The sequence below is a fragment of the Apaloderma vittatum genome, unplaced genomic scaffold (assembly GCF_000703405.1).
Source record: "Apaloderma vittatum isolate BGI_N311 unplaced genomic scaffold, ASM70340v1 scaffold14143, whole genome shotgun sequence".
NCBI lineage: Eukaryota > Metazoa > Chordata > Aves > Trogoniformes > Trogonidae > Apaloderma > Apaloderma vittatum.
Genome location: NW_009706505.1, coordinates 15797 through 43427, shown reverse-complemented (window position 1 = coordinate 43427; position 27631 = coordinate 15797). Strand labels below are relative to the sequence as shown.

The 27631-nt window shown below is 37.1% G+C and overlaps 1 protein-coding gene across 1 annotated transcript; it reads right to left on the bottom strand.

Moving 5' to 3' along the window:
- Positions 1 to 604: 604 nt before the first annotated feature.
- LOC104271219 (lysosomal-trafficking regulator-like) lies at positions 605 to 27631 on the bottom strand (the record flags this gene model as incomplete). Its single annotated transcript, XM_009865824.1, has 18 exons — positions 27440 to 27631; positions 25780 to 25870; positions 20867 to 22952; positions 18207 to 19233; positions 17065 to 17226; positions 16249 to 16405; positions 14700 to 14926; positions 12987 to 13053; positions 12116 to 12225; positions 10751 to 11174; positions 10032 to 10176; positions 9047 to 9220; positions 7077 to 7237; positions 5567 to 5757; positions 3797 to 4042; positions 2048 to 2221; positions 1355 to 1504; positions 605 to 742 (listed from the first exon to the last, which is right to left on the bottom strand). Coding segments are annotated over exons 1-18 (5922 nt in total), but the record flags the coding sequence as incomplete, so codon positions are not given.

Below are 27631 nucleotides of genomic sequence, written 5' to 3'. Positions count from 1 at the left end.
CCTTCCATCCCCTGACATTCTGTGATTCTATATGTACTAGAAGCAGGAAATCTCTTCAAAAATCACATTCGTAAGAAGTGTCTACCAAAGGGCTGAAGCTCTTTCCCAAATCCTTTCTAAAACAGCTATCTCCGTGTCATGAAAGAAGCTACTGCTGGATCAAAATTTTGAGAAGAGTGCTCTGACAGTGCATTACAGGCCAGTTGCCCTATTAGCTCTGGTGAGACACAGGATAGACAGCTTCTGCGACTTGCACAGCATTTATGTTTTTCGGTAGCGAAGACCTGAAGAGACATCTCAGTCTTTATAAGCAGGATCAAAGTTAATTTCAGCTCCTTTTCACATATGGATTGTGGAAGTAAACTTCCATGCCCAGGTGTTCAAATAGGACCAAGTGGTTAAAAATCTCTCGCCCCTTCTGGCCAGCAGTAAATAGAGCACCTGGTAGGAAACTGTATCAGCTTACAGCAACAATGCCTGTTGACAGAGAGGAAAGGGGCCTAGAGGCAGAGGACAGAATCTACTGAAGTATTTATTTTAAATAGCAGTTGGTCCCTCCCTGAATATTTGCCCAGAATAAAGTAGGATTTCAAAGTGGAAGTACCTGCAGAACCTGACAAGTTAACAGGAAGTGATGTACCACTTGAGCTTTCAACAGCTGCTTAATGTTAAACATCTGTTGGTGATGGTTAGCTCTGATCAGGATTTCCAGAGATGCTAATAGAGTTTCCCAAACACCTTGCTGAAAAACAAAACCAGAACAAGAACATGGCTTCAAAACTGCATTTCTAAGTGTACACACCAATAATAATAAAAAAATCAAAACAAACAAAAAACCACAACACCCAGAAGTTTAGGAAAATAACCAAGCCAGCTTAGTTTTGCACCTTCGAAAAAGACTAAATGACTGCAAGTAGGCAGGTCAGAACTAGAAGCTATAAGAAAAGTTAAGCTCATACAAAACTAAGCACATTTAAATGATTAAGCTACAAAAAATTACTTTTTGTCTAAAACTAGGTTTGTATATTCTTTGCTATATTAGCACTGGATGGTTATTTTCAGCAGCTTAACTCCAGAGGGAAACATGTCTTCCTCAGTCTTAAGTTTCCCTTGAAAATTAATCCACTCAACTAACAAGTCATTTACACAACTTTATACACTAAGGCTACCTACATCATCAATAATGGGGACTTGATGCTACTACCAGGTCTTCAAAGAATAATAAAGACCATTAATTTTAGAAATCTTTAGTAACTGCTAACACCTAACTGTAGAATTAATTTTAGACTTCATAACTATCACTTTTTAATACTGACTTTTACACTTAAAATATTTCCAAAATGAAATTAATTACCTTTGCTTTAGACCATATCTTCCAGTCAAGCAGCAGCTTTTCTAACAATTGAACATCTTTGATAACCGCAGTAGAATCTGTGTCAAGCGCAAATTGTCCATTTTCATTTAAATAGAGAATCTCATCACTGCAGCATCCTTCAAGGAGAGTCTTAAAGAGGGGGGAAAGTTTTTTGAATTTCATGAGCACCAAGCAGTACAGTTGTCCTATCCAGTTTAATCAAAAAACCCACAAACATCAAACTCCCAATAGTGAAGGCATGTACGTATACAACCAACTTTGAAAATAGTTACTGAGTTTAGTAATCCCACTGGAGGTTTCTAAGGGGCTTCGTTCTTACAATACCAGTACAGATTATATTTTTTTTGTGAGAAGTTTTTGAAGTGCACTCAAACATTTTTAGTAATTGCTTACAAGTTTAAGCTTACTTGAAGATCTTTGCTCTCAGAGAAACAAAGTTGCTTTCCTCCCTTGCCCAAATCTACTCTGAAATTGGGGTCTTTCAACATTTCCCTGTTCTCACCTTGCCTATCAGGAGTTTTTAGTTCAAAGCAAAACACGCCCTAGACCAAATTGGCTCCAAATCATCGTTCCACCTTTGTCAAGACAGCTTCACATGTAGAATTAAAATCAGAGAAGTTTTGAAATTTGTGCTGAAACTGAACTAAGTATCAGATTTAAAGAGCACTCTACCTTCAGCATGCAAAATCCAACAATGCATTTTGGTTTGACCAACACTCGATGAATCATAGAATAACCATTGCAATTGTCCATCTCCTGTACTCTCTGTTGGTTGTATTTTGTTAAAGATAGTATAAGCTGTAGTGCTAAAGCTTGAGTGTCTTCACAGCTGCTGATCTCTACAACCTGAAGAAATTTAATAAAAAAGTTTAAATGAGAAACATTTAGAAAAAAGCTCCTAGAAATGCTCTGTTGCAACCTTAAATCATAACTTTGGGATTCAATCTGTTTTAAAGATATATATGTAATCTTAATTTTTCTTAATGTGCATGCATTCAGATACTACACCTGAAGTGATTAATTCCTACTGTGGTAAATGATGATCTGCTAAGAAAAGTTCTATTACAAGAATCTTTTTAAGAAAAAAACCCTGTTCTAGATCAAATTTAGGTAAGAGTCACCAACTTATTCTTGCTATACTACAAAGTCACAAGGTCATGAAATACATAAGCTACTAATAAGAATAAATTCTGTTTGCCTTGGAAAAGTATGTTTCCTAAATGTTTAAGGAAAGATTTAAATTAAGGTTCCTGAAGGTCTAGGCTATCTATACCTGTAAGTGTCAAACACCAGAGTATTTTTTCATCCATAAAGAGACAAGCAACTCGATACATTAAGATCATGGAGCATTCTTCACTCCGCTTCCTACAATTCCTGAATCTCAAGAAAGAACAAATTGTATTTTTACCAAACATATACAAGAAGGAAGTGTCACATGAACAAATTTCAGTTCTTTTCCTGTGTACCTGTTAATTCTGCTGCACTTACAGGCATGTTCACCTGTACTCTCTGACAGCTGATCAATTGTTTGCTTGTTTTACTGATGCAAATAGAGTCTACAGCAAGATCTGCAGCACAGTTAGCATAAATTTACATAATACATAAATAAGGATTTTCTCCTCAGTGTTAAAATTACAGCAGACAGTATCTTCACCATTCGGAAGTCTGAACACCTGCCTCTCATCTAATGCACATTGATTACTCTCCACATACTTTTCAGTACACTACCATTGCCAGAGCCATACAAAAACCTCCAAGTCTGAGGCCAACATTAGTATTTTGAAATTAGCTGTAGTATTTTAGAGACTTCTAAGGTAAATATTAGCCTCTCCATGTAAAGTCACAGCTAAGTAAGTTAACTAAGTTAAGGCTCATAGCGTTAATATTTTTAAAATTACAATTTCTCTTACGACAGTCTTTGAATATAGCTGAACAGTACTCTCTGAGCTCTCACTATTTATTAGATAAAATTAAACTATGTAGTAACTATGTAGTTTTATATTTATTCACACTTGTATCATGAATATCCTGTTTTAAGTGTTAAAGATATGGAATGAATTCAAGCGCCTTAAAAAATGACAGAAAAAATATGATCAGTTCTACAAGACTCCTAAAAATAATCTCTTTTGACATTTAGAAGCCCGATCTCTAAATGAGATTGTAACACCACATGTTACATATTAGCAATATTATTAAAACCATTATGTAACAGAATTAGATTTTTTTTCCAATTTAAGACAACATGTATGATGCAGTCTGTGTCATGGCACAGATATTATACACAAATTTTCTTGAAGAAATAAGAAAGCACAGCAGACTAGAGCAAGGCACCTAAAGACTAGGTGATTTGCTACCCAAGATCCAAGGTAAATTTTATATAGGAGAACACATACATGCACCCCACTCCTCCAGCCCCCTTACCCTAGCAAAGAGGAAAACAAATGCACCAGTTCCTCCAATCTCATGTAGTATCCCCTGGAGAGTTTTATATTCAACAGGCTGAAGCATTTTCAGGTGATGAGAGTCCAATGCATTGCTCTGAACTTCTTTTGAACTGAAAGGTCTCTGAGAAGGTACAGTTTTCACTTGACCTTTCAGTCTAATAACAGGTTCATATATGGTGTACTGACTAGGGCAGCATGTGGCATAAACAACAGCAAGACTCTCCTGAAACAAGAAAAGTTTATAAGTCAATTTTTTTTAAAAAAGCATTTAATACAAAAAAAACCCTCCCAAATGCAAAAAAGCCACCTAACAGCAAGTAGCAGCTTCAGCAGTTCACTTCTGCTTTACCATTAGCATGCTCTTAAGTTTCACATGGATGCATGCGCACTATACGCAAGAGAATTCCTAAGTTTTAGCAAGCGTCTGCAAAAGCTACAGCACAGAAAGTTTAAAAAGCATTAAAAAATTCCATCAATGATCCCCCTCTTATCACCTGAAGAAGAATTACAACTATTTTGCATAAAATCAATGTTACTGACAAATTTAAAATAAGATGAGCATACATAGTTATTGGGCAAACTGCTTCCCTTTCTAAAGCGGTGAGTCAAAAATAGAAAGCTATCTTGTATTTTTTTCTTCAAAATTTCTCCAGTTTTTTGTTTTAAGTCTATCCTTTAATCAGCTTTGCCATAAGAGGATCTCAATAGGAGAAGTTTCATTACTGATAAAGAGACAGACCAAAAGCAAAGCTCCTATGGAAAGTAACAGGCTCATTTTCACAGAAAATGTCAAACGATATTTGAGAGGTTATTTCAAATCGAGAAATAATTACATTCAAGGCATTCTCATTCTGTGTGGAAGTGCAGAGATTAATTCATCACTTGAGCACTTCTCTCTGGTTACTTGGTGTTTTGTAAGGCAAAATAAGCTTAAAAGTTGCATGAGGGATTTCTTAAGCTTTTTACTTATTCCATTCATTCCTTCTTAACCTATTAAAAAATGTAGTACTGTTGTTTTCAAGGATCACATCCAGACAGAATGACCCTTTACCTACAGCTACAGAGCTGCTGTAGAATAAGATAAGAAAAATCCCTCTAGTGGAAGCAATTCATAGAGCAGGAATTACCAGTGCACGAAAACAATTCCTCAAATATAGCAGGCCTCACTGAAAAAAGTTTTATTTTATTATTTTTCTAGTGCAACTATATTTACACCTGCAGCTGGCATGGCTGTTTCAGCCAGGAAAGATGAGAAAAGCTGGAAAATTACTTTTCAGCCAAACTTGATGCAAACTTACTCCCTCAAAACCCTCAAAGAATTGGGAAGAAGTCTTTTGTTTTCTATTAAAGTCAGATAAATCTTCCTTTCTCCTCTCAGTTTTAATGGTAAAAGGTTAACTAAGCTGTCCCTGGCTGCCTTTACACTATTGGAGAGAAGAGCTATGTATTCTTCCAAGGGCATTTGGAGGTGCCTCCTTAACTGGCAGATTAAATATGCTGTATTACAGATGCTGGAACATCTACAAGTCGTCAGAATCCAACCTAAAGCAAGATGAAATGCCAACCTACACGAAGTTCAAGTCCCACTGGAATAAGTGGGAAGAACCCTGCAGTGATTTTAACAGAAAGTGGATGTGCTCTTGCCTGCTTTGAGAAAGTGAAGTGCTTTAGGAGACAGCAAGAAATGCATTCCCAGATTCTTAATTAGTTCTAAGAGATTAATAACCATTTTTCAGTAGAAACTTACAATTAAAGGCCCAACATCCACTTCCTTTTTTCCCATGAAGAGTTCCTTAATTTGTTCACATTGTAGAATCTCTTTACTTATATACTTAGAGCAATCAGTCAATGTTTTGCCATATTTACAAGGCATTACAGATGTGAAGTCCGGCCCGCACGCATACAAGTAAAACGCTTCCTCCGGTCCAATCTTTGCACCTAAAATACAGAAAAGAAGCTGTTAGTTCCTTAGTATACAACAAAGCAAAACTCATAGATTGGCTAGTAGATTGCAGAGAATTTACAAGGAATATCACTGGTTGGTTTTCATAACCCCTACTGATGAAAAACAATCAAATGCTTCGTATTAGCTACTGCAGATCAGTGACTTCTGACACATCCCGTGCCAAATCAATTCAGTGGCAAAGGCAACTGAAACAAGTCAGGAAAACTGAAGACCAGCAGCTCTGAATCATCAATTATACTTCTTTTAAACTGAAAGAAGTCATCTGTCCAAGCCTCCTCAAAGTTTTCAAAGCATAACAAGATTACAGATAGCAACAACATGCTACAACACGTCAGAGAGCTGAGTGACTATGAAGGATGCAACAACTGTGAAAGTTCACTACAACTAACAGGGAGGTAAAAAAATAAAAATATGTGGGAAATGTAAGGCAAAACGAACCTCCCTTCCCTTTCTGGACTGCAATCTCAGGTCATCTGGTTTTGAGAATGCAAAAACTCAAGAGAGGCACCCAGAAGGCCCCAAGTTTGTGATGTATAGGTGCACAACAACTGCATAGCAGCAAATCCAGTGCTCTCTGGATACACCATTTCGCTGGCTGTAGGCACAAGGCAATCAGGCCGGGTAGATTCACCAGGTGGAGCTTACATTTATGAACAGTATCTCATCTATGGCCTCCACCAATACACTGTGTCTACACGCACACAGCGCTTGCACACACATCACACGCTCTGGCAAACTGATTTCCTTTGTGTAGCAGTCCTGACGAAGCCACTGCACATGAAGAAATCCCAGCAGTTTCACAAACAAGCACACTTAACTCACAATTATTCAGTGGTTCAGATTTAGTTTACTTTTTAATATGCTTGTTTTAAGTAATTTGAAGCTAGTAGTTTAGAAGCAGGTAAGTAAAATCAGTTTTCCAGCTGGGAGAGACTGAGTGCTTTAAGAAAAACAAACAAAAAACCCCAGAGAAAGTACCACCATCTGTCTATCCTCTACCTCAAGGTATTATTTAAAGAAATTTTTTTTTTAAAAAAGCCACTCAGGTAACTGGAATTGCCAATTATGGCACTAAAAAGAAGGCAAGAGAATAGTGGCAGAAGGACACATTAGGAAGTACCCAATACTGCAACATTAGCCTACTTTATCTCTGATATGCTGGCAAAGAATGCATTGTTGCTTTTAATCTAAAAGCTTGGCATGTTAAAATATCAAATTAAGCCTTTGATCTTGGATGGTGAAGAAGAAATGTAGACTTATTCAAGGAAAAAAAAAAAGCATACAAGAGTACCATTAAATAGAAGCAGATTTCCAAGATACCATCTACCCGACAATCGAAGCAATTCTTCTTGAGATGATGTACAATGGCCAATCATGCAGAATGTTTTATTACTGTCAGATGATAAGCTTGATTTCCTTGGTAGTGCATAGTCTAAATTAATCTCACATTTCCTAAAAATACATATAAAAAGAAACAAGTTTAAATATTAAGAAGTGCTCAAAATTGCTATGTAAAATACTCAGTTTAGGCTTAAAACTTATTATATACAGAAACTGTACATAACACTATTTAAACTACTGAAATATTACACTTTTCCAAGAATTTCTACTACTCCTAAAGTCAAAGACCTTTGAATATGCTAATGCACATCATGAAAACTGCAGTTGGAAAATACCATGTTGAGGATTTGCTTATGCCAGGGAACACTGTCAGAGCTAGCGCGCTGCACAGCCAAGGGCAATAAGCTTGATGCTTTCAGAGAGCATGCAAATAACCTTATGTGTATTTACATAAACACACTAATTAGACTATAAAGGTCATCTGAAGCTTCCTAGAAGAGCTCATCTATTAGTAAATTGGCAACTAACTCTACATATAGAGAGGCCTAATTAACTGCACATGTGCAGAACACCAGTATTTTTTAGTTTCCCCCATTTAGACTTTATCGCGTATCAGCATGCGCAGACTAAAAATGCAGGAGAGGAAATCAAGGTGCTTAAAAATTAACTCCATGTACTTTCAAGAACAAAGTGAATCACAGAATGGTTCGGGTTGGAAGGGACCTTAGAGAATATCTAGTTCCAACCCCCTGCCATGGGCAGGGACACCTCCCACCAGACCAGGTTGCTCAAAGCCCCATCCAGCCTGGCCTTGAACACTGCCAGGGATGAGGCAGCCACAGCTTCTCTGAGCGACCTGTGCCAGTGTCTCACCACTCTCAAAGAAAATAATCTCTTCCTATTATCTAATATATCTACCCTCTTACAGTTTGAAACCATTACCCCTCACCCTCTATCACTACACTCCCTGACAAAGAGTCCTTTCTGCATCTTTCCTGTAGGCCACCTTGAGCAGGTCTATGTCAAGTATTATACTTTATAATTCCAGGTATTCCAATTTACTTCCAAGTATTACACTTTACAGTTCCAGGTTTAACTACAGAAGAAAAACTGTGCAACAGCTTTTTTCCTAGATACAGTTTTAGGAATGCCTTTAGTACTGGTGCTTATAGCAAAGAATTTTGGTGATACATCTAATTGTTTTACAACAGCATTTTGATCACCTGCTTCATACTTAGGACACAAAGGAAGTCTTCATGGTCTGGATTTCAAGAAAAAAGGATAAATACTATAATATTTAATAAATTCATTTTTCTCCAACCAATAAGCCTTTCATGCAGGCACAAGCTTACCCAGCCCAGCATCAGGTACCTCATTTAGGAGCACAAATCTTAAGTTTTTAGTGGAAGTAGTAGTACTTCCCACAGCTCGTTCAGATCTTTTCTGAAATAATTTTTTAACTTCTCCTGTCTCCGTATCTCTATGTAGCAAATTGTCTGCCTTCTCTCCATCTCCTCTTCATTCCTACTTTCAACAACACTCCCAGCACCTGAAACATTCCTCCTTAATTCAGGTTCTTAACTTAATCAGAGACATTATGCCTAATCTTAACTTCATGCCAAAGCTTTTTTTGGATCTTACTCAAAATCTTATAGTACTTACCTCTTTCATTTATCAATGATGAAGAAAAACACTGATCTCTGCATTGTTTCACCATATGAACTGAAGATTCTCAAAACAATCAAGACAATTCCAGATATTTCTAGGTAATTCCTAGCAGTGTAAGACATCCCTCTCGTATCCCCAGAAGACTACTCAGCTGTAAACTCAGCTTGCATCACAACAGTGAAAATGTTTTCCTACCAGAGAACATCTTTTTAAGAAGATAAAACATCTAGATACAACTAATGTATACTTTACCTCTGACCAGAAACCCACAGCAACAGCTTCCCGTGAATATTTTTCTTGCCTTCTGGCTCCTGCCGATAAGTTATTGCCAAATGCTGCCACCTGCCCAGAAGAAAAATATTCTCTGGAGATTCAGCTTGTGCCAGCAGACCAGCTTTCATCTCATCATTTGGATCCATGCACATACTATGAAAACAAGAGAAAAGGAAAATCAAGTTTGTGTGTTTGTTTTCAAATTTGCATTTTAAGCCCCAAATCTGCAATTCTTCTGGCCTCAGTTACACTGAGGTTCCTTTCCTTAACTTTCAGAGATAGTTTTTTTCATCACAATGCTACACTCTGAGTGCCCAACATAAGCTAGGGAAACCCCCACATTATGGTTTCAACTTAGTTATTTAACCTGTTTGCATGAATCTGCTTACATTTAAGATAAGGATATTACATCTATTTTACAAAAAAGTTAAATTTGGTTTACTGAAAAAATGTAGATGCTTTGAAAGCTGTGAAATAAAGTGTTCTAAAATTGCAGCTGTGGACTCATTTTAAGGATACATTACTTACGAGAATTAAACTAGGCCTAAAAAAAGAGTTCACAAGACTAAAACCAAGATTGTTATGGGAAGTATTAAATAACCGCAGTTTTCACACCTGAGGTGTGAAAACCTACAGTTACAAAAGCTTTTGTTTATCTTCACACATTCATCTCATGAATACTTGAATTACTGCCTCGCACTGCGTTATGTTTATGACTGATCTTGCATCTTTCTTTGGGCAATTATCTGCACATGACTACATGAAACATTTAGGCCAGACATTAATACTTTATGCCGGTAAACCTGTAGATCTGTAAGCAGTAAGCTTACTTGATGTTGTCATCACTTTGCAAGATGACTAGTAGAAATTACTCCTCTACTCTCCACCAGCACTCTCTGCAAGCTGCTACTGGAAGTAGCAATACATATGTTCACAAGGGTGCTTTTGGACTATTACACCATACCGAAATACGAATGCTCCAGTGTTCAAGTCTGCCCAGACTTGTATCATCAGTGCCTTGGAACCCAGTGAAATTATATGAATACAGCCATCTTCAACAAGTTTATCTCCCAGGCTTAGGTATTCCATTCCTATAGACTTCATTTCTTCTAGAAATATAAACATGTTTACACATAATTAAAATACATCACAACAGCACTTGTCCTGCCAGCTATCGATTGTTAAAAGAAATAGTTTGGGTACTGCAAAGAACTGGTATTTGTTTAATTGGAGGGGATTTAGTTGTTTTTTCTTAAATTCTAAACCACAAAGATTTACTAGCTTTCTATTAAAGAGAAAGATCACAAAAGCCTCTGGCTTCATCAATACAGGAAACTAAATCAACTTGCGCACAGTCTTTCCCCATGATCTTTCAGCTGCAGTGTTTAGTATTTTCCTCAGCATAATATTAAATAGCATAAAGACATTTTACTGAAGTTAGAAATTCAGTAAGAATACTAAATTTCTAAAGGAAGCAGGAATTAATTTAACTTAAGAACTAAGGCTGGATGTGTTTTGTCTGTAAAGTATGTGATAAAGTACTCTATGAAATACCAGAAAGACTAACACTCGTCTTGAATATCCATCATAAAAAATATTTGACCTTTTGTAGATGACACATCAATTAATAAAAATTGTAAGCAGTGCTACCTAAATAGAAAACTGGAAGTACTACATCCTCACCTGTGCTGTCAAAGCTGTTCTCCCTTGCAGCTATCAGTCTGCTTCTTGTCTTGTTTTTTTTTCCCTTTTCTGTTAAATTTTCTGTTTCAGGGGCACACTCCAGATGAAACCACAGTGAGACACTGAAGCCTTCAGCCATGTGTGGCCAACAGTTTTGTCCAACTAAAGGCAAGTGAATTGGGGCTACGTGCCAAGAGGAAAGCAGCTGGTGACTCAAATTTTCACCATCTGCCTCTTTCTTACTCTGTGAAGATTTTGCTCTTTTTAATAGCACAGCAGCTTTGCCATTGGAAGTGCTAACAGATTTTTGTGAAGAACTACTATTCAAACTTGTGCCATGTAGCAAAGGGAAGGCAAGGTACTGTAGTGGGTTCATATAAATATTAGTTTCTATAATCTTCAATACACCCTTGAGTAGTATCTCCTAGAAGAAATAAACCAAACAAATGAGAAAAAAAACCCTACAAACTGTTTACAGGCAAGTGTCATTGGACTAAACATTTAAATTTATATTCATGTTTGCCAACAGAGGTGGACTTCCATATACAAATTGACACACATTTGCAAAACATAATGTAGTAACTTCAACAGACTATGGCTCAAGAGTTTTGGGGATTTAATCTAGGCAGATCAATCTCCAAAAATTAGTGTGCTTAAGAATCAGCTGAAACACAGCAGATGGTCATTGCACAATCTTATCACACATTTGTTATGTGCCAACAAATTAATTTATACCTTTTACGCCATGTTTGAGGCTGGTTAAGAACGCACACAGAGTCCATCACTTTATTGCATGATCAGTAACAAAACTAGCTAAGGCCTTAAGCCCAAAATTGCTCCGGTTACTTAACCAATTATTTAAAACTACCTTGGGAAAAATCAACTTGTGTCTCCTTGCTTGGTACTATTTCAGGCTCCACAACATTGTATTTATTTCTACTTGTATTTTTCCATGGACTCCCACACAAACCAATAGATAGGTGTTTCAGCAATACATCTCATGCAAGTAGTAGACTCAGCATTGCACAAACCACCTTAAGACAGTTTTGAAAGTAATTCATGCTGCTAAAGAATTCCTGAAAAAGCAAGATGCCTTATAAAGAAGTTACTACAAATTTTATAGTCTTAGTGTTATGTCATCCATAACCACACTGTCAGTCTCCTCAAGAGGAATCGTGTTTTCTTGTGCTGAAAAGAGTTCCCAGGACTCAAACACACACTTTAAAACCCTCCCTTATCTCATGTTTCCTTTTCATGTTTTGAGAAGGAATTATTTCTACAACCAGATTTCATTTGTTCTGATTAGGTAGAATGTTGGTGTTAGTCTCCTTGTTTTCCAAAATTCTTGGACATGAAAGGACGTACCGTACAAGGCGTCTTCTCTAAAAATATCCTTAGAAGAAGAGTTAGCTCTTCTGAACATGTCTGTGAACTCATCAAGGAAACTAACAGGTCTACCAGCACCATCTGACATGCTAAAAAGAAGCAGGAAAAAATAATGTTCTTTAAGCAATTTTTAAAAAGCTTTAAAAATTCACGTTCCATACTATTACGAGGAACAATTGGAATTAAAAGTGTTTTGTGAAAACATTTCAAGGAAGCAGTAACAATCACAAGATTTCTAGAGAGACCCCATAGTAATTCTTGACCCTAACGCTGAAAATTTCATAGGAAGAATCTAGATAGCTACACTAAGTCTAGCTCCTAGGTTAACAAAGTGGAGTCTCAGAGTCTCAAAGCTCTCCCCACAAAGCCAGGGATCAAAGTCCCGGGATGGGTGTGGATCATCTCCTACTGTGGAGAAACCTCACATGAAGCCACCTTAGTGGCAGAATTTCATTTGCTTCCACATTCTTGGATTAACAAGCTGCTTTCCTAATTAGAAATAAAATTCAATCGAGGCAAAGATCTGTGTTACAAAGAAATTTGAAATAAAAAACACACATGCTGTGACAGAGTTAGATAACTGCTATTTTTCCTGAGCAAATGTTTGTTACACTGTCACCCTAGAGTTTGATTTCAACGTTTTCAGATCTGCCAGCATGTGTTTAAATAACAGATTTCCACTAGCACAGAAATAACCCTGTATTTACACAGAAGTTTGATACTTGTGTCACAGGTTAAAGAAGTAGCTGTATCAATTCATACATGCCAATGAATTTGCTTTGTCAGTTTTGCATTTACATTGTGAAAGCATAAAAAGCAAAATTTAAGTTAACTTAGATCTTGAACTCACCATGAAAATTAGACTCCGTTTGTGTCAATATATTTAAAAATCCTCCCAAAAGATGTTTGACTGCTCCCTGTTAATAGAAAACATAGGGGAAATTGGTATCTGAAGAATAAACACCAGCTCAAAGAACTTAGAAATAATTTCTTTCAATCAATTCTTGTCTACTATTGATTTTAAAGTAAAGATAATGCCAGTTACGGAAATATTTTCTTATATCTGCTAATGAATATTCTTTCATGCTCTGTACAGTTCAGCTGCACAAGAGAGACTTTGAAATCCAAATGATTCTAGAAAGAAATCTTTGAGCCACTGTCATTTCAGCATCTGAGATCTCCCTTGTCTTCTCCCCTATAACAGAATGACAGGATTTGACAAGTTGTGAAAAATACAATATATTGGTATGTAGTTTTGCAATACTGAAAGCAAATTCAACCTTTCTCTAAACTTTTTATGCAGGATCACTTTAAAGAGTAATTAAAAAAAATATCCAAGTCATGTACTTAAGAGCATACTTCACAAATACATCTTAGAGATTTTTCAAATAACCTTTAAGGTATTAAAAAAAGTCTCTAAATTGATTGGTTTGATAGTTTGCTCTTTCTAAAAAAATATGGAGGAGTAATAAAAATAGCAGCCTTCCCGTACTTAGTGAAAGATGCAGAGAGACTCTCTGTCAGGGACTGTAATGACAGGACAAGGGGTAATGGCTTCAAACTGAAAGAGGGTAGATTTAAGTTAGGCATTAGGAAGAAGTTCTTCACTGTGCGGTTGGTGAAGCACTGGCACAGGTCGCCCAGAGAAGCTGTGGCTGCCTCATCCCTGGCAGTGTTCAAGGCCAGGCTAGATGGGGCTTTGAGCAACCTGGTCTGGGGGGAGGCATCCCTGCCCATGGCAGGGAGGTTGGAACTAGATGATCTTGATGGTCCCTTTCAACTCAAGCCATTATATGATTTTACAAAAACGAGATTTTGAATTGTGAATATTTTCATGTGTTGCTCAGAAAACAAGAAATACATGTGTGCTAGTGATTTAAACCTAATAATTCACACAGAGAATTGGAATACTGAAATAAAGAAATCTCCTTTCCTGCACTAACTTTCTAACTTTGCTTCTTAGCCAGATGATTATATAAGCAAGCACTTTAAGTTTATAACTTTATCTTCCTATTTTGCAAAAGAGGAATACTCAATTTAGTTATTATAAAGCAAAAAAAAAAAAGCTAACCATCAGAAATTCCAAAGGATCGCAAGGACATTGGCATAAACATAATTGATTTGTAATATAAACTTATTAATAAAATCATGAAATATTTGAGGTACATCACTGAGTTTCTAGAAGTACATATTCATTTAGAATGTTTACATACATATATACACCAACACAGGATTTGTTTTGGGATTTTTCCTCCAAGCACGTGACAGTTATTAAAGCTTAGCTCTAATGATTGAGAAGTCTTGATAAAATAAGGCAACCATGAAGCTCAAAAGCTATGTATGTCAAATATCTTTCAATACATTAGTTAATAATAGTTTCTGGTAACTTAAATGCAATGCAGCTGGCAACGTCAGTCCTTTATGTTGTTTCAGGTCTTATCAAATGCCATAACAAATGAGAATATTTCCGAGATCACTCTGTTGGGTATACTGGTACTATGAACCTGAAGAAAATAAGATATACAACTGCTAAGCTGCTGCTTTTATTTATTAACATTTTTACCTGTTCTATGAGTGCAGTGGCATTTTTCTCCTTCTGGCTGACGATTTTCAGGCAGCTTTGGAATACATGAGCAAGCACATCTAAACTTGCATTTCCAGCTGAGAGCAAGTTTAATTCTAACATGCAGATTTCAGGATACAGTAATTCTCCTTGATTGATGTTTTCAGCTAGGTCATTAAAATAACCTGAAGGACCAGTACATCCTGGTTCTGCCTTTGTGTCTGCTCCTGGAAGAAAACACTTGTCTTACTCAAACTTACTTAGATGAATACAGTTTGCATGATTTAAGTAGAATATCCAAGGACATATTTTCTCCAAAGACATATTTTCTCCAACCTTTTTATAGGTACAAAACAAAAATAGTCACTAGCTTATAAACAGTTCTCAGAAGTTAGTATGATCTTCCATTCTGCTTCAGATTTTTTATTTTCCTGCTAATAAAGAAGGGCAAGGATGCAGTTTCTCCCATTACATGCTCTTAAATTATATGCCTTCATTTTCTGGGAACTGTATATACATAGTAATGATGAAATATGCAATCTATGAAACATAGCAGTAAAATTATAATAGAGCCTCAAGCTTCTATATAGAATTCTGCCAAGAAACGGGTTACATTTAAATTTATTTTCTGTTAAAATGTTGGGAAAAGCAGTCATTTAACTCAGAAAAAATGCCCAACAGTACATGACAGAATATTTGCATAACAATTGATACAGCAAAAAAAAAAAAATCATTTACATCTTTCCTCTTACCTCTTGGAGAGACTTTAGAACACAATATTTAAAATAACAATTTTAGTACAGACATACATTTCATGGAAATTTTTCAGGTTAAGATTTTAATTCAGAAATGGTTAGGGGTCACCTTATCACTGTGTTCCAGTACTTAAAGGATAACTACAAAGAAGATGGAGATACCTTTTTTTACAAGGAGTCACATGGAAAAGACAGAGTAATAGGTATAAGTTACTCCTGGGGAGATTCCAGCTGGACACAAGAGGAAAGTTTTTCCCAGTGAGAACAATCAGCCACTGGAACAACCTCCCCAGGGAAGTGGTGGATTCCTCAACATTGGAATCTTTTAAGATTCAGCTGGAGAGGCTGCTGGGCCATCTTGTCTAGACTGTGCTTTTGCCAAGAAAGGTTGGACCAGATGATCTTTGAGGTCCCTTCCAACTGGGTATTTTATGATACAACTGGACTAACTAATTTTTAACAGATTGCTATGATACCAAATGAAAAATTTAGCACTGATTTTCAAACAAACTACTGATAACTATCACTGGAGAAAACTATTTCTAAACCACAGTAACACATTTGAGCAACATGACTTAGGAGCACAAGTCACAAGCTAAGAGAAGCAAGACAGAAAAGTTCCTGTAACACTTGGTAAGAATATTCATTATGCATCCTCCTAGAAGTAAAAAGTTCAAGTATTTCTATCTGTTAAAGCTCTCTGTTGCTCACCCTATTTTTGTACATCTCAAAAGACATGCAAGCTTTGATATTTCATAAAAGTTGCCTCGTACATTCGGAAAGTTCACCTTTACCTTCATTCCTGGTTTCATTATCATCAGGATTACTTTCACTATCTGCTTCATACCCTTCCTCTTCAGCAAACAGTTTAAGACTACAGCACTGTGATTCTTCAGTTTCTTCAGAAATATCTTCAGGTTGTGACACAGGCTCCTTTTCAGTGTAATGTGGCTGTATAACACAAACAAATTTACCACCTTTGGTCAGAAAAGCAAGCTATTTAGAATGTTCCAGCTGTCTTTTTGCCAGGTTCACTGGCAAAATAATTAATCATACGCTTTTGAGAAACTCAAGATACTTAAAGTATACTTCATTCTTACAGAAAAAAAACGGATTCTGCAGAGATGGGTTTTTCTTACTAACTACTTGACTTGGTAAGCAAGTGGCCAACGCATCAAGAATAACCACGTTTCCAAGATCATCATAAACATGCACCTTGTCATTCACTCTAAGGTAAAGAGTGCCTGGAAGCACTAAGGTGAGTCAACACCCCTGTTTGAAGCTCTCCCTTGTAGGGTTTGCCACACTGTGTGTGCAGGATGAAAGAGGGAAGAGATCATCAGGTTTCAGGTGTGTCCATAAGGTGTAACACAGCTTGCTCCTTTTTGGGGCTTTACCCATTTCTGAGCAGTAAATGTGGGGACCATATCAGTAGCCAGCATCCAACTTACACACTTTTATGTAAGAATCAGAGAATTAATCTTCAACAGTCACAGTAACCAAACACATTTAAACATGTCCTATCAAGTTTTTTAGACCTCAACAACAAAAACTTGACTGAGAAAACCTTGTAATATTTAGAATTAGACTACTTAGTTGGTGTTCCATACCTTTTCAATTTTTTCTTCAGAATGAACCAGATCAGCAGCAGAAGTGCCCAACGCAACACGAAGCAGTGAATCACAGAGAGGCTTTGCCAGGTCAGTTTCTATCACTTTTGATTGAGCAAGCTGCTCTCTTATTTGTACAAAGATATCATCCACACAAGTACTCTGTGTTTTGGAGGAGACAAACATTTTGATTCATGTTAATTCTGTTTTAGTTAACAGAAATGGTCTAGTACTTTCATTTAAGAACTTCCTCTTCCACCTACACTAATCTGACTTCTCAGTTAAAACCATCAGACTTCCTACTCTTGCAACAATGAAGATTCATCCTGTTTGTCATGACAGATTTAGTCAGTTAAGCAATCTGCACACTGAAAAAAAATCTGGCAACATGCTGTTTCTCAAACACTACAAGTGAAAACACCATTTCAAAAATAAACATCTCAAATAGTTTAAAGTACACAGCGCCTTTAAACTATACCACAACATTACTAGAAGTTTAACATGACATGTCCGAGTTTACAATAACAGCAAGTGGCCCAGACAGAACTCCAGTTCCCAGCTCTCTCCTGTACCTAATACCTTCTGCTTTTGTAACAAATTACCAAGTAAAATTCAATATAGCAATTAAAACATTAAAGCACCATGAAAGCGTCATCCATGAATTGATGACTTCTTGTGAAACACTGAATTAGTATACCTCTAAGGTTTAATTAATAGTTTTTTTCAGGTGCCCTTTCAGTACCTGTGCCCTCTAATACTTCTCTTTCTCAAGCACCAGAACTGTCATAAAACATACTATGTGTGAGTCAATGTATAATGCTCACACCTTGCCCATGCAGTTCTCCTCCAACTTTTGGCATATTGTCAAATACAAAAAGTAATAAGTTGACACATGAAAAGCCTCTTTAGAAACATCAACTGCTGATTTACTCAGTTACTCCCATTCTTTCACACTCACTGACCACCACCTCTGACAATTAAGCAAATCAGTTAACTGTATGCTTTCAGAACTACACATAAAATACAGTACCATATCAAGAGCATAAACATTTTTCAACTCCGGAAGAACTTGTGCCTACATTACTGTTATATTTGTTACACACAGTGTTATTTTGAGTAAAATAAGCTAAGTTGCGCAGTACCTGGTGAAACATCTCCACTTCCACCTGCTGCACGGTGCTTGCACTGTGTAGACAGATTGTCAGCAGAGCTTCTAAAAGTCTGATACCTTGAAGTGCCCACTCAGTCTCTTCTCTTACAGAAGTCTTTATTCCTTCAAGACTGGCAACTGAAGTAACTGAAGTGTGTTCTCTACTCAAAGTGCTGCCACAGGAGACACATTCAGACATCAGCTGTTCTGCATCCCTAAGACTGTCAGAACTATCAAGCTCCCGTTGTGTCACATCTCTGCTTTTAGCCAACTCAGAGTCATCCTTGTTGAGCAGCTCACCACGAGGACTCCCATGTGAACTTCTGCTGCTTTCAGTCAATACCCTCTCCCTCTTTTCTTGCTCCTTTTCCCTATTTTTTGCAAGTTTCTGAATTACAAGCATTAGTAATCTATGGCATGCTTGAAAGCCTCCAAGTCTATGGAACTGTCTCTGGAAAACTGAACTATTCAAATAGATACGACGACACACGGACCAAACATCTGCAGCCCTCTGAATATGTTCCAGAGAGGGTAAAGTAAGGCTTTCAAGTGACAGATACGGTAATTTGTGGCCTAACGGCTCACTAGCTGTACTATCATATCCTGACGTATCTTCAGAGTCATTAGCTGAATCCAGATCACTATCTGCTTCTTTACTTACACATAAAAAAGCAACACAGAGGAATAGGTTTATTGTGTTGACATGAATGTCTTGGCTCACAAACTTCTTCTTTTTCGGGTAAGCCTCTTTCAAGCCAGCATAAAACTTGCTCAGGCTTTGAGGAATTTCTGAAACAGCATGCTGGCTACAAAGAGAAGCAGGCAAGTCAGACATAGACTCTTTTTGTTCATTGTTCAGGTCTTCCAGTTCCGGCACTGCTTGGTCTTTTTGTTGATCACCAAGGCAGAGTATCAAAGTCTCTAATACTTTCAAAGAATGGCTTCTTAAGGTATCTAAGTAATTTAACTCAGTCATTTGATTCACTCCATTACAACTCAGAAACAAGTCTCTAATTACCCTGCAAGAAAAAGCATAAGAGTTACCTTTTAAATCAGCCACAAATTCATGTAGTTCAGATGACACATCTTATCCAAAAATAACATTATTCTACACACCTGAATAACACCAAGGACTGATCATGTTTACAGTCAATTGCTATAAATTACTGTAAATTAAAGAGAGGAGAAATTTGTTTGCAGTACTCTAGAATCCCAAGTAAGCATCAGCCATCTGGTAGTAGAAAATAAAACAGGTGTTCAATTAACTATTTATGAAATTTGCTTAGTGGTACTTTCTTCCCCTAACTTCTTATTCCCAATTGGAGCTATGAGATACCTTTATTCCTGTAGCTTCACCAGAAGGCAAAGATTCCTTCTCAAAGCAACCTGAAGTTTTAAGACATTTTTATGTCTATTAGTGGCATGGACAATGCATTTTAAAGAGAATTTAGGAATACATTTCTGGCAGAACTTTTTGTGCAATTGTTACACCAAGACGTTCAATGTTAAAAAAAAAACAACAACCCAACTTCCAGTGTATTCGTTTCCAAGTAAATTTTCCCCTTCTTTCCACTCCAAGTATTACAGTGAATTCGTAAAAAATTTAGTGTGAGGATCTGTGATCTCAGTGTACTGCACTTCCTTGTAGACATCCACCTTCCTTACCCTTCCATCTCCTTCCCATAGGGACAACTTTCACTGTACCTAAGTTACACGTTCTAGAATCAAATGAATTGTGTACTTACTTGCATATTCCCAGCTTTAAGCTAGTAAGCAATAGGATACCTTTTTTTTTTTTTTTTAAATCTAAACTTTACTTCTCTTGCCTCTTTGTCAATAAGTGCACTTTCAAAAATTAATAGCTCATGATACATTTTAGGTTAGGTTAGGGTAGTTCAAAATCTATTAGGCAACCCTTAAACTGGAACACCAGTCTATTCTTTGCAATTGTTTAAGATAACTCTACAAAATTCACTTCAGTTCATCAGGGCTCCAACACAAAAGATCAGAAACTTTCCTGGACGAAAGGACACATGGATTTCTGAGATAACTTCCACATATTGTATTAAACAACTATTACATCAATGCAACAATAAACAGGAGAGTTTCTATTTCACGCCTTGGAAGAATGTTTGTGGGTTCTTTTTCTTCATAAAAACTATGTTCAAATGAACAGGATTTTCTAAATAGAAAATCATTATTTCAGGACAAGTGAAACTCTCAAGTCTTATTTTTGAAAGGTGGTTTCTATAAAGACCTGTCTGGAGGCGAAAGGTAAACTGATCAAAAAAACTAAGTAGTCTTAACTCCAAAAAAACCTGACACATCAATTTCCTCAACATTCCTGACTCACTTTAGCATGAGGAATGAAGAGGCAAAAAGCATGTCACAGGCATGGAGAAAGGTTTTTTTATTTGTTTGTACACACTTGAGCTTGTTAAAGATCATAACTCAGAGAGCATTCATTTTCTATGGTTTATGAATCTATGATTTCATCTTATGCCATTCAAGCATTTACCTTGTTTGCCACCCCTGTAATATCCAAGTGCTGCCTACAGTCCAAAAACAACTTACATTATGATCAGCAACAAGCATACAAAGCTCAGTACATAATCAGAACACTTTACACTAATGAATAGAAAATCAACCAACCTGGATTTAAGCAACACAAGGAGCATCTGCAAATAGATCTGAAGTACTTCAGAGGGCAAACACTGGCTCGGGTAACCGCACGTGTGTTTAGCAGCTGTAGTTAGTCCGAGTTGTTGTGCATGGCAAGCTAGCTCAACCCCTTTCTGAAGCACAGGGTTATAAACACAGTTATATAGTTTCCACTGGACCACTGCATTTCCCTTTTGAATTAAGTGGCAAATGTGGCTTGCAACCTGCATGCCACGTAGTTTGTCTTCTTCAAAAACAATGTCCTGATAAGCCTCCAATGCATCCCATCTCAACAACATATCTTCAGATCCGCTGCTAGGCAGAATTCCCTGAACTCTGCAAGAAGAACTAGATGCAAGGCCAGCATCACTAGAGGTGCCCTGCAAGGCATCTTCCAGCTGAGCAAGTTGATCACAGTCAACAGAACATATATTGCATGATGCCTGCGTAATTTTTGGAGAAACTTCTGCTCCACCCAGCTGATCCAATATAAACTTGTTAAGGATGTTCAATATGTGCTGTTGAAAGTTTTTTAATACGGGCAACTTGGAAGCATGAAGCAATGGGACAATCACAGACTTTGGATCCATACAACAACATATTCCTACATTATGTACACCCGAGAGAATCTGAACACAGGTACTGCTCAGAGAAACTTGTTGCAACAAGCGCAAACACTGGTGTGCACAAACAGCAATGCAACAGCATCTGTCAGGATAATGAACTTCTCCATCAGCAGTTTCAAAGGGGTTTTTGGAAGCTTGGTTTTTAAAAGCATATACAGAGAGCCCAGAGAGATCTCTGTGGTGATGCATGAAGTGTGAGTACTCGCATCGTCTGTGCCGCTTTCTTGTACACATTGATTGATGGAGCTGCTCCGATTTCACTTTTTTGACAGTGCTGATTATTTTCATGATGCTGTTAATTAGGGTTTTCAAATGCTCTGAGGCTTCCCCAGTTACTCCCTCACTCTTCATACACAGCCATTCCATCTGAAACACTGTTACTTCAAACAGCTTAAATCCCTGATGCTGTATGAACTCATGAACCAGATCTATAGCTTGGCTAAAGTAGAACGGATTGGAGGCTGCATTTTGTAGGCAGCAGATCAAAATCTGCAAGACTCCTTCTATAACCTCAGGTAGAAGCAAGGCTCTGTGACGATATCTAGAAAATATGTAGTCTTCATGAACTGGCTGCTGTAGTGTTTTGTTGTAGCCTGGAACAAATGGATCAGGTTGCTTTTCCAAGCAAATTCTGATTTTTAACGCTGCTTTAAGCAAGTCTGTTAAATTTCTTCGCAAATTGTCAGGCATGGTTTCTGTATTGCTAATGTCTAGAGACATGAGATGCAGCACTGTTCGAAAGAGCATCCTCTGGACCAGAGCCACAGGTTCTTCTGTCCACCCTGCAGAAACTACTTCATTTTCTGTGGGACTACTTACATTGCAGCTGTCTCCAAACCCTGCTAAGAACTCAGTCAGTGCCGGCACCACACTAGCTGAAAGCGCAGAACTGTGGTTCAGAGTAACATCAAATTTGCAGACTTTCTCTAGGAGAGATAGTAAGACATGGCATAAGTCAAAAGGAGAGTTATCCATGTTGCTCTCAGCAATTCCTGCAGCTGGCTCATTCAAAATCTCCGGGTTTAGCTCACATGCTGGAAGAGTTTTGCTGGAATCTTCTAGATTAGCGGCATCAGGATTAGAATCTGGTAGCGCTTCCACAGGAAGGCAATCACTTCTACCTGCAAGGTAGCTGTCCCTAACTGGATTTGTTAAAAAAGGCTGCAGTAACTGGGAGCGCCTGTGTTTCGTTATTACAGTAGCCTTGTCATCAGAGTTGCCTTCTGAATCAGAAGTGGACAGCTGAGATCTTCTTGCATCTCGCACAGAATAACGATGGGTGGTTTTGCGCAGACGTCCACTTTTTCGAGATCGAGAATTTAGTTTTACAGAAGTCTGAAGAGATGAACGAGTGCTTCCATCTAAGCCTAGTTTTTCCTGAGTAGATTTCACAGAACTTGAATTATTCTCTTTGGTCAGGCATATGTCTACTGTAAAGGGTATCTTAAAATCTGTTGAAACAGAAAGGTAACAAATGAACATTAACAGAACATTCAGTCACATAATAAAAAAGCCTTTTTCTTAATTTTATAATTTAATGCTTCCAGCCTAAAAGTATGAAATGGATTCATATGTTAATAGGTCATGATTTTACATATACCTGTGCCTGACATTTTTAGTATAAAAATGTCAGCAATATTTCAGGTTTAAGAATGATAGTGGCTATTTTCAAAGCCTAGACAAAGGAGTTCATTTTTTAACTAGGGTTAGACAAAAGTGTACTAGAGAGTTTCCTATAACTTTTTTTGGAGCCACAGTTTTTACCTTCTTTTAAGAAAAGATGTTATACAGGCAGATAAAGAAACTTTTGGATAAGCAAAGGGAAGAAAGCTTAGTCTAAAAATCTTCTGGCCTGTTACAGACAGGATATAAAGGAACAATACTGCCACAAGTCTCCAGTTATTTAAATTGGGATAAGTCAGACATACTAATACAAAGAAGTAAAACATCAATCAGCAGGATACCAACTCTGAGATCTCTATTAAATACTTAGCTACGAAAGCAGTTTTAGGCAGTTACTCAAGCAATATTTACTCTGAGTATACCATTTGATATATTCGAAGTCTCACTATAAGCATCACCAAATGGCCCTGTCTCACAAGAAGTGAAGAAAAACTCTAAAGGGAAGAATAAAGGTGTTTTTCAACTTGATGACCTATTGTCACGTTATGCCACTCAGCTGCTGTAGGAACTGGGTGCTTTAACTCACAGTCCTCTTAGAATTCATGCATAAAATGCATGCATATTACTAATGGTAACAGGTCGTTTACTAAGTGCAGATCTTCAAGTAGATAGACCTCAGTCTTTACTTCAGAGTTAATTGTTCCAAACACCAAAATAAGAAATATAAAGTACTGGATTTTTAAACAGTCAGGGACATGAAGGAGATGGAAAGGAATAATATTTAGGGTGCTGAATATTCCCACAAAAGTCAAGCTAAAAAACCCTGCAGCTTTCAAGTATGAAGTATAAAATAGCAAATATAAAACTCTAATTCAATGGTCAAGAAGATGTGGAAGAATAAAATGCAAGTACTATCAGTTCATTTGGATGGGTAAAGTCATATTATAAACTGTCAAAAAAGCAGACACAAAAAAAAAAAAATCTATGTTCTTGGATAAAACTCATCATCATTTTTAAGTAGGGACAGAACTGTACCTGGATGCTTTGGGCAGTACAATACAAAATATGAAACAACTGCAAGCATCCACCAGCCAGGTTCAATATTTATAACAATAACAGTCTCCACGCCACCAAAACCCGGAAAGCCCACAAAATATCTACAGTCATTGATAACACTGAAAGACAAGATGCTTCCATGTGCAAACATGACGGTTCCTTGCCGTTTCATAAAAGTCAGCTATGATGCTTAAGAAGCCTCATCTGTTTTGGAGGCAGGAAATTAACTAGGCATCCTTTATCAAAAAAAGGATATTTCCTGTACAGAAAGAAAAAAGTTGCCTCATCCAGGTGGATTTATTTCAGTCCAAGAAAATAAAATAAAAAAGCTTTTAGTGCACAACTAGATAAACATCATGTTTACTCCATCAGTACTATGAGAAGGAAATTTGTAGAAGTAAAAACTGTATATTATGAAGAGAGCAAAACCAGGACATCTTAAAATCTATTCACACAACAGCATTTTAAACTACCCCTGAAAGAGTCACAAAGCACTCATAAGTTAACAAAATGTTTAATTCAATTAAGTATGAAAGATTGATGCAACTGAGCAAGGAGGAAGGTTTATTATATAATAAAGTGCTATGGAACTGGCACTTTAAATATCCCAAATCCACAAACATTAACAAAAGCTTTCAATTTGCAGGAGTTTAAAACAGCAAAAAAACCTGGGATAGCTTCAGGTAGGAATCCTTAGGAACTCTCTCAGAGAGCTAACTTCATTTGTTTAATCCAATTTGTTTTATCCTCTAATAGAAGAAATAATACATCAGACAAATTTAAGAGTGCAAAACAAAAAAGGAAGAAAAATCCAAACAAAACCCAAACAAAACCAAATTGCTGCCATTTCCTGGTTCAGTTGTCACATGGAATTTAGTTTGCATCATCGCTTAGCTTCTTTAATTCACTTAAAACTGACTCTCAGTTAACTTAAATCTTTCTTATATGATTCCTCAATTAGTACATCAGTTTCTGACACAGATCGTATTTGCTATGGAATGAAGCCTGAACAGAAGTTGATAATCGTCTAGCATTCTTCTATTTTTCAAGGCCTGCCTCCCTGATAATATAGAGCTTCTCTCAAACTTGGTGGTCCACCGTTTGGCTTTGAGCTTATTCTCTATTTCCCATTTCTTCAATTTCAGAAGAAAAAGTCTGTCTCATATTGACTCTAACCAATCTCATGTCAGCATGTATCACCATTTTTGTCTTTAAAGAGAATCAGTATGCTTTCCTCTTCTACTCATTGTGAAACACTTCACATTAGAAAAAATAGTATGTACTCTTTTAAATCTCTTCCCCCAAATCACCTGGAAAGAAAAAAAAATAAATCTCACCATCAAGTTCAGCCACACAGTAATACGAACACTGCCTTTCACATAAGAGCCTTTACCTTCTCCCTACAATCTCAGTCTTCCTCATACACTGACAGAACATTGGTGGTTTTGAGTTTAAATTCTCTGCAGAACCTGTATCTCCATTCTATGTTAAGAAGATAGGTATTACAATGAACTATTACTCTTTAGTCAGGAGTCCTATGTTCTGTAGTAACACACAAATTACTTATAGGTCCTTAATATTGTAAGTGATAAAACATACCTATTGCTTTTTTTTCTTGGACAGGGATTTTCCACACCAATGGCAGAAGTGATAGGAGGAGGGTAAGAAGTTCTTCCCGACATGTCAGCTCCTATGTTAGAAACAAACAAAAGTTTTGCTACTTTTAAATAATAGATTAACCTTCCTTATTTTACAAAACCATTCAATATTTAGTTCCCCATGCCTTTCTGCTTCTTTCTGTGCTGCAAAAATGACCTAAATGCAAGGAGCACTATCATCATTAGACAGAGCCAACCAGAAGCATTTAAGCTATTTATTACACAACTGCAACTGTTTCTATATGAAGCCCTCCTAACCTCTCTTGTTGAAGGAACTCCTCATCCAAAGAACAAGAAAAGTCAAAAGCAAATAACTTGTTGATTTAAAACAAAACCAACACAAAGCCCAAGCCAAGTCTGAAACTCCAAAGTTACGTTTTAATAATTACAGAAGAACTTTATGGAAAACTTTCTGCTTTCTCCAAAAGGACACTTTTAAGCAAATGTAAAAGCTTACATTTATCAAGTTATGCTATTAAGGTGAAGCTTTATGGGGCAAAAAAAGGGAAGGTTACTCCTCTTAAAAAAAAAAACAAAAAAAAAACCCCAGAATAACCACGAAATTTTCACTCCTACTAGGATTTTAAGACTTCAACAGTAAAAATTTCAATGCAGAGAAGAACAGTAGAACGCACAGAATTTAAAAACAATTCCTTCACTGGGCACTACGCAGAACTATCAGAACAGTTTCAGTCCTAAATAGCACCAGTCCCAGTACTGATCCCTGCACAAGTCACCTCATGAAGGAAATATAAATCTGCAAGACTAACTTGACCTGCATTAACAGCTGACCTTACTTAAGAAAGCAGCTGAATAAACTCAGTCAAGATTCACTTGGTTCATTACTTTTCAACACCAGGATCTGCAGTTTCAGCACACAAAGACTTACTGCACATCTCATACTACCTGTTGCTTAGGACATATCCAACAGTGCTGAAGAGGAAGGATGAGAAAGAAGAGGGAAATGGATATCTGCAGCTACACGGATGTGTAAAAATTGATCACCTCTTTATTTAAAACGTCTTTGCTTTTGAGCAAAGACATTTTAGTATGTCTTATGGTCCAACAAGCAAAATAAAAATATGTATATTTTATTTTATTGCCTTAAACCAGGACCTTCTCAAATTAATAACTGTCCGGTTGTATCATATGTTCAGTAAACACTCATTTCTCTTGAAAAGTCTAACCTATTCCCTTGGATGTATTTAAAAGCCATTTAGATATGATGCTCAGAGAAATGCTTTAGAAGTGGGCCTGACAGAGTTAGATAACAGTTGGATTTGATGATCTTAAAGGTCTTCACCAACCATAATGATTCTATGATTCTCTTTCCACCCAAAGGCTACTGCCCTTGAGCTTCACACATACCCTTAGCCAAAAGTTTAACAAACATTGGGTTCAGCCTGCAAACAGGTATATGATTAGCTATTTTTAATTTTTCTATTCTTGCTGAAGGACAGAGCGCAATATCCCCTTTTGAACTGTTAGTCTTCATAATTAACTTCTCCCACCAAAAGGCAAGAAAGCCAGCACCAAGAATATGAGCTAGACATCACACAAAGCTCAACACAAAAATTATAGCCAGGGCAAAAAGCTATTACCTGATCAATAGTAGAGTTCAGTGTGGTAAGCAAAATAAACCCACGGCCTTGAACCAAGTATTGTCCCAGTGCTGCCATATGAGTTTCATCTTCTTCATCCTCCCTGGCCTCTGCCCTCTGGACCACTGCATTGCACAGTCTGTTGACATCCGTCAAGAATTCCCGTGCCAGTGAGTTACTGGCACTGCTCAT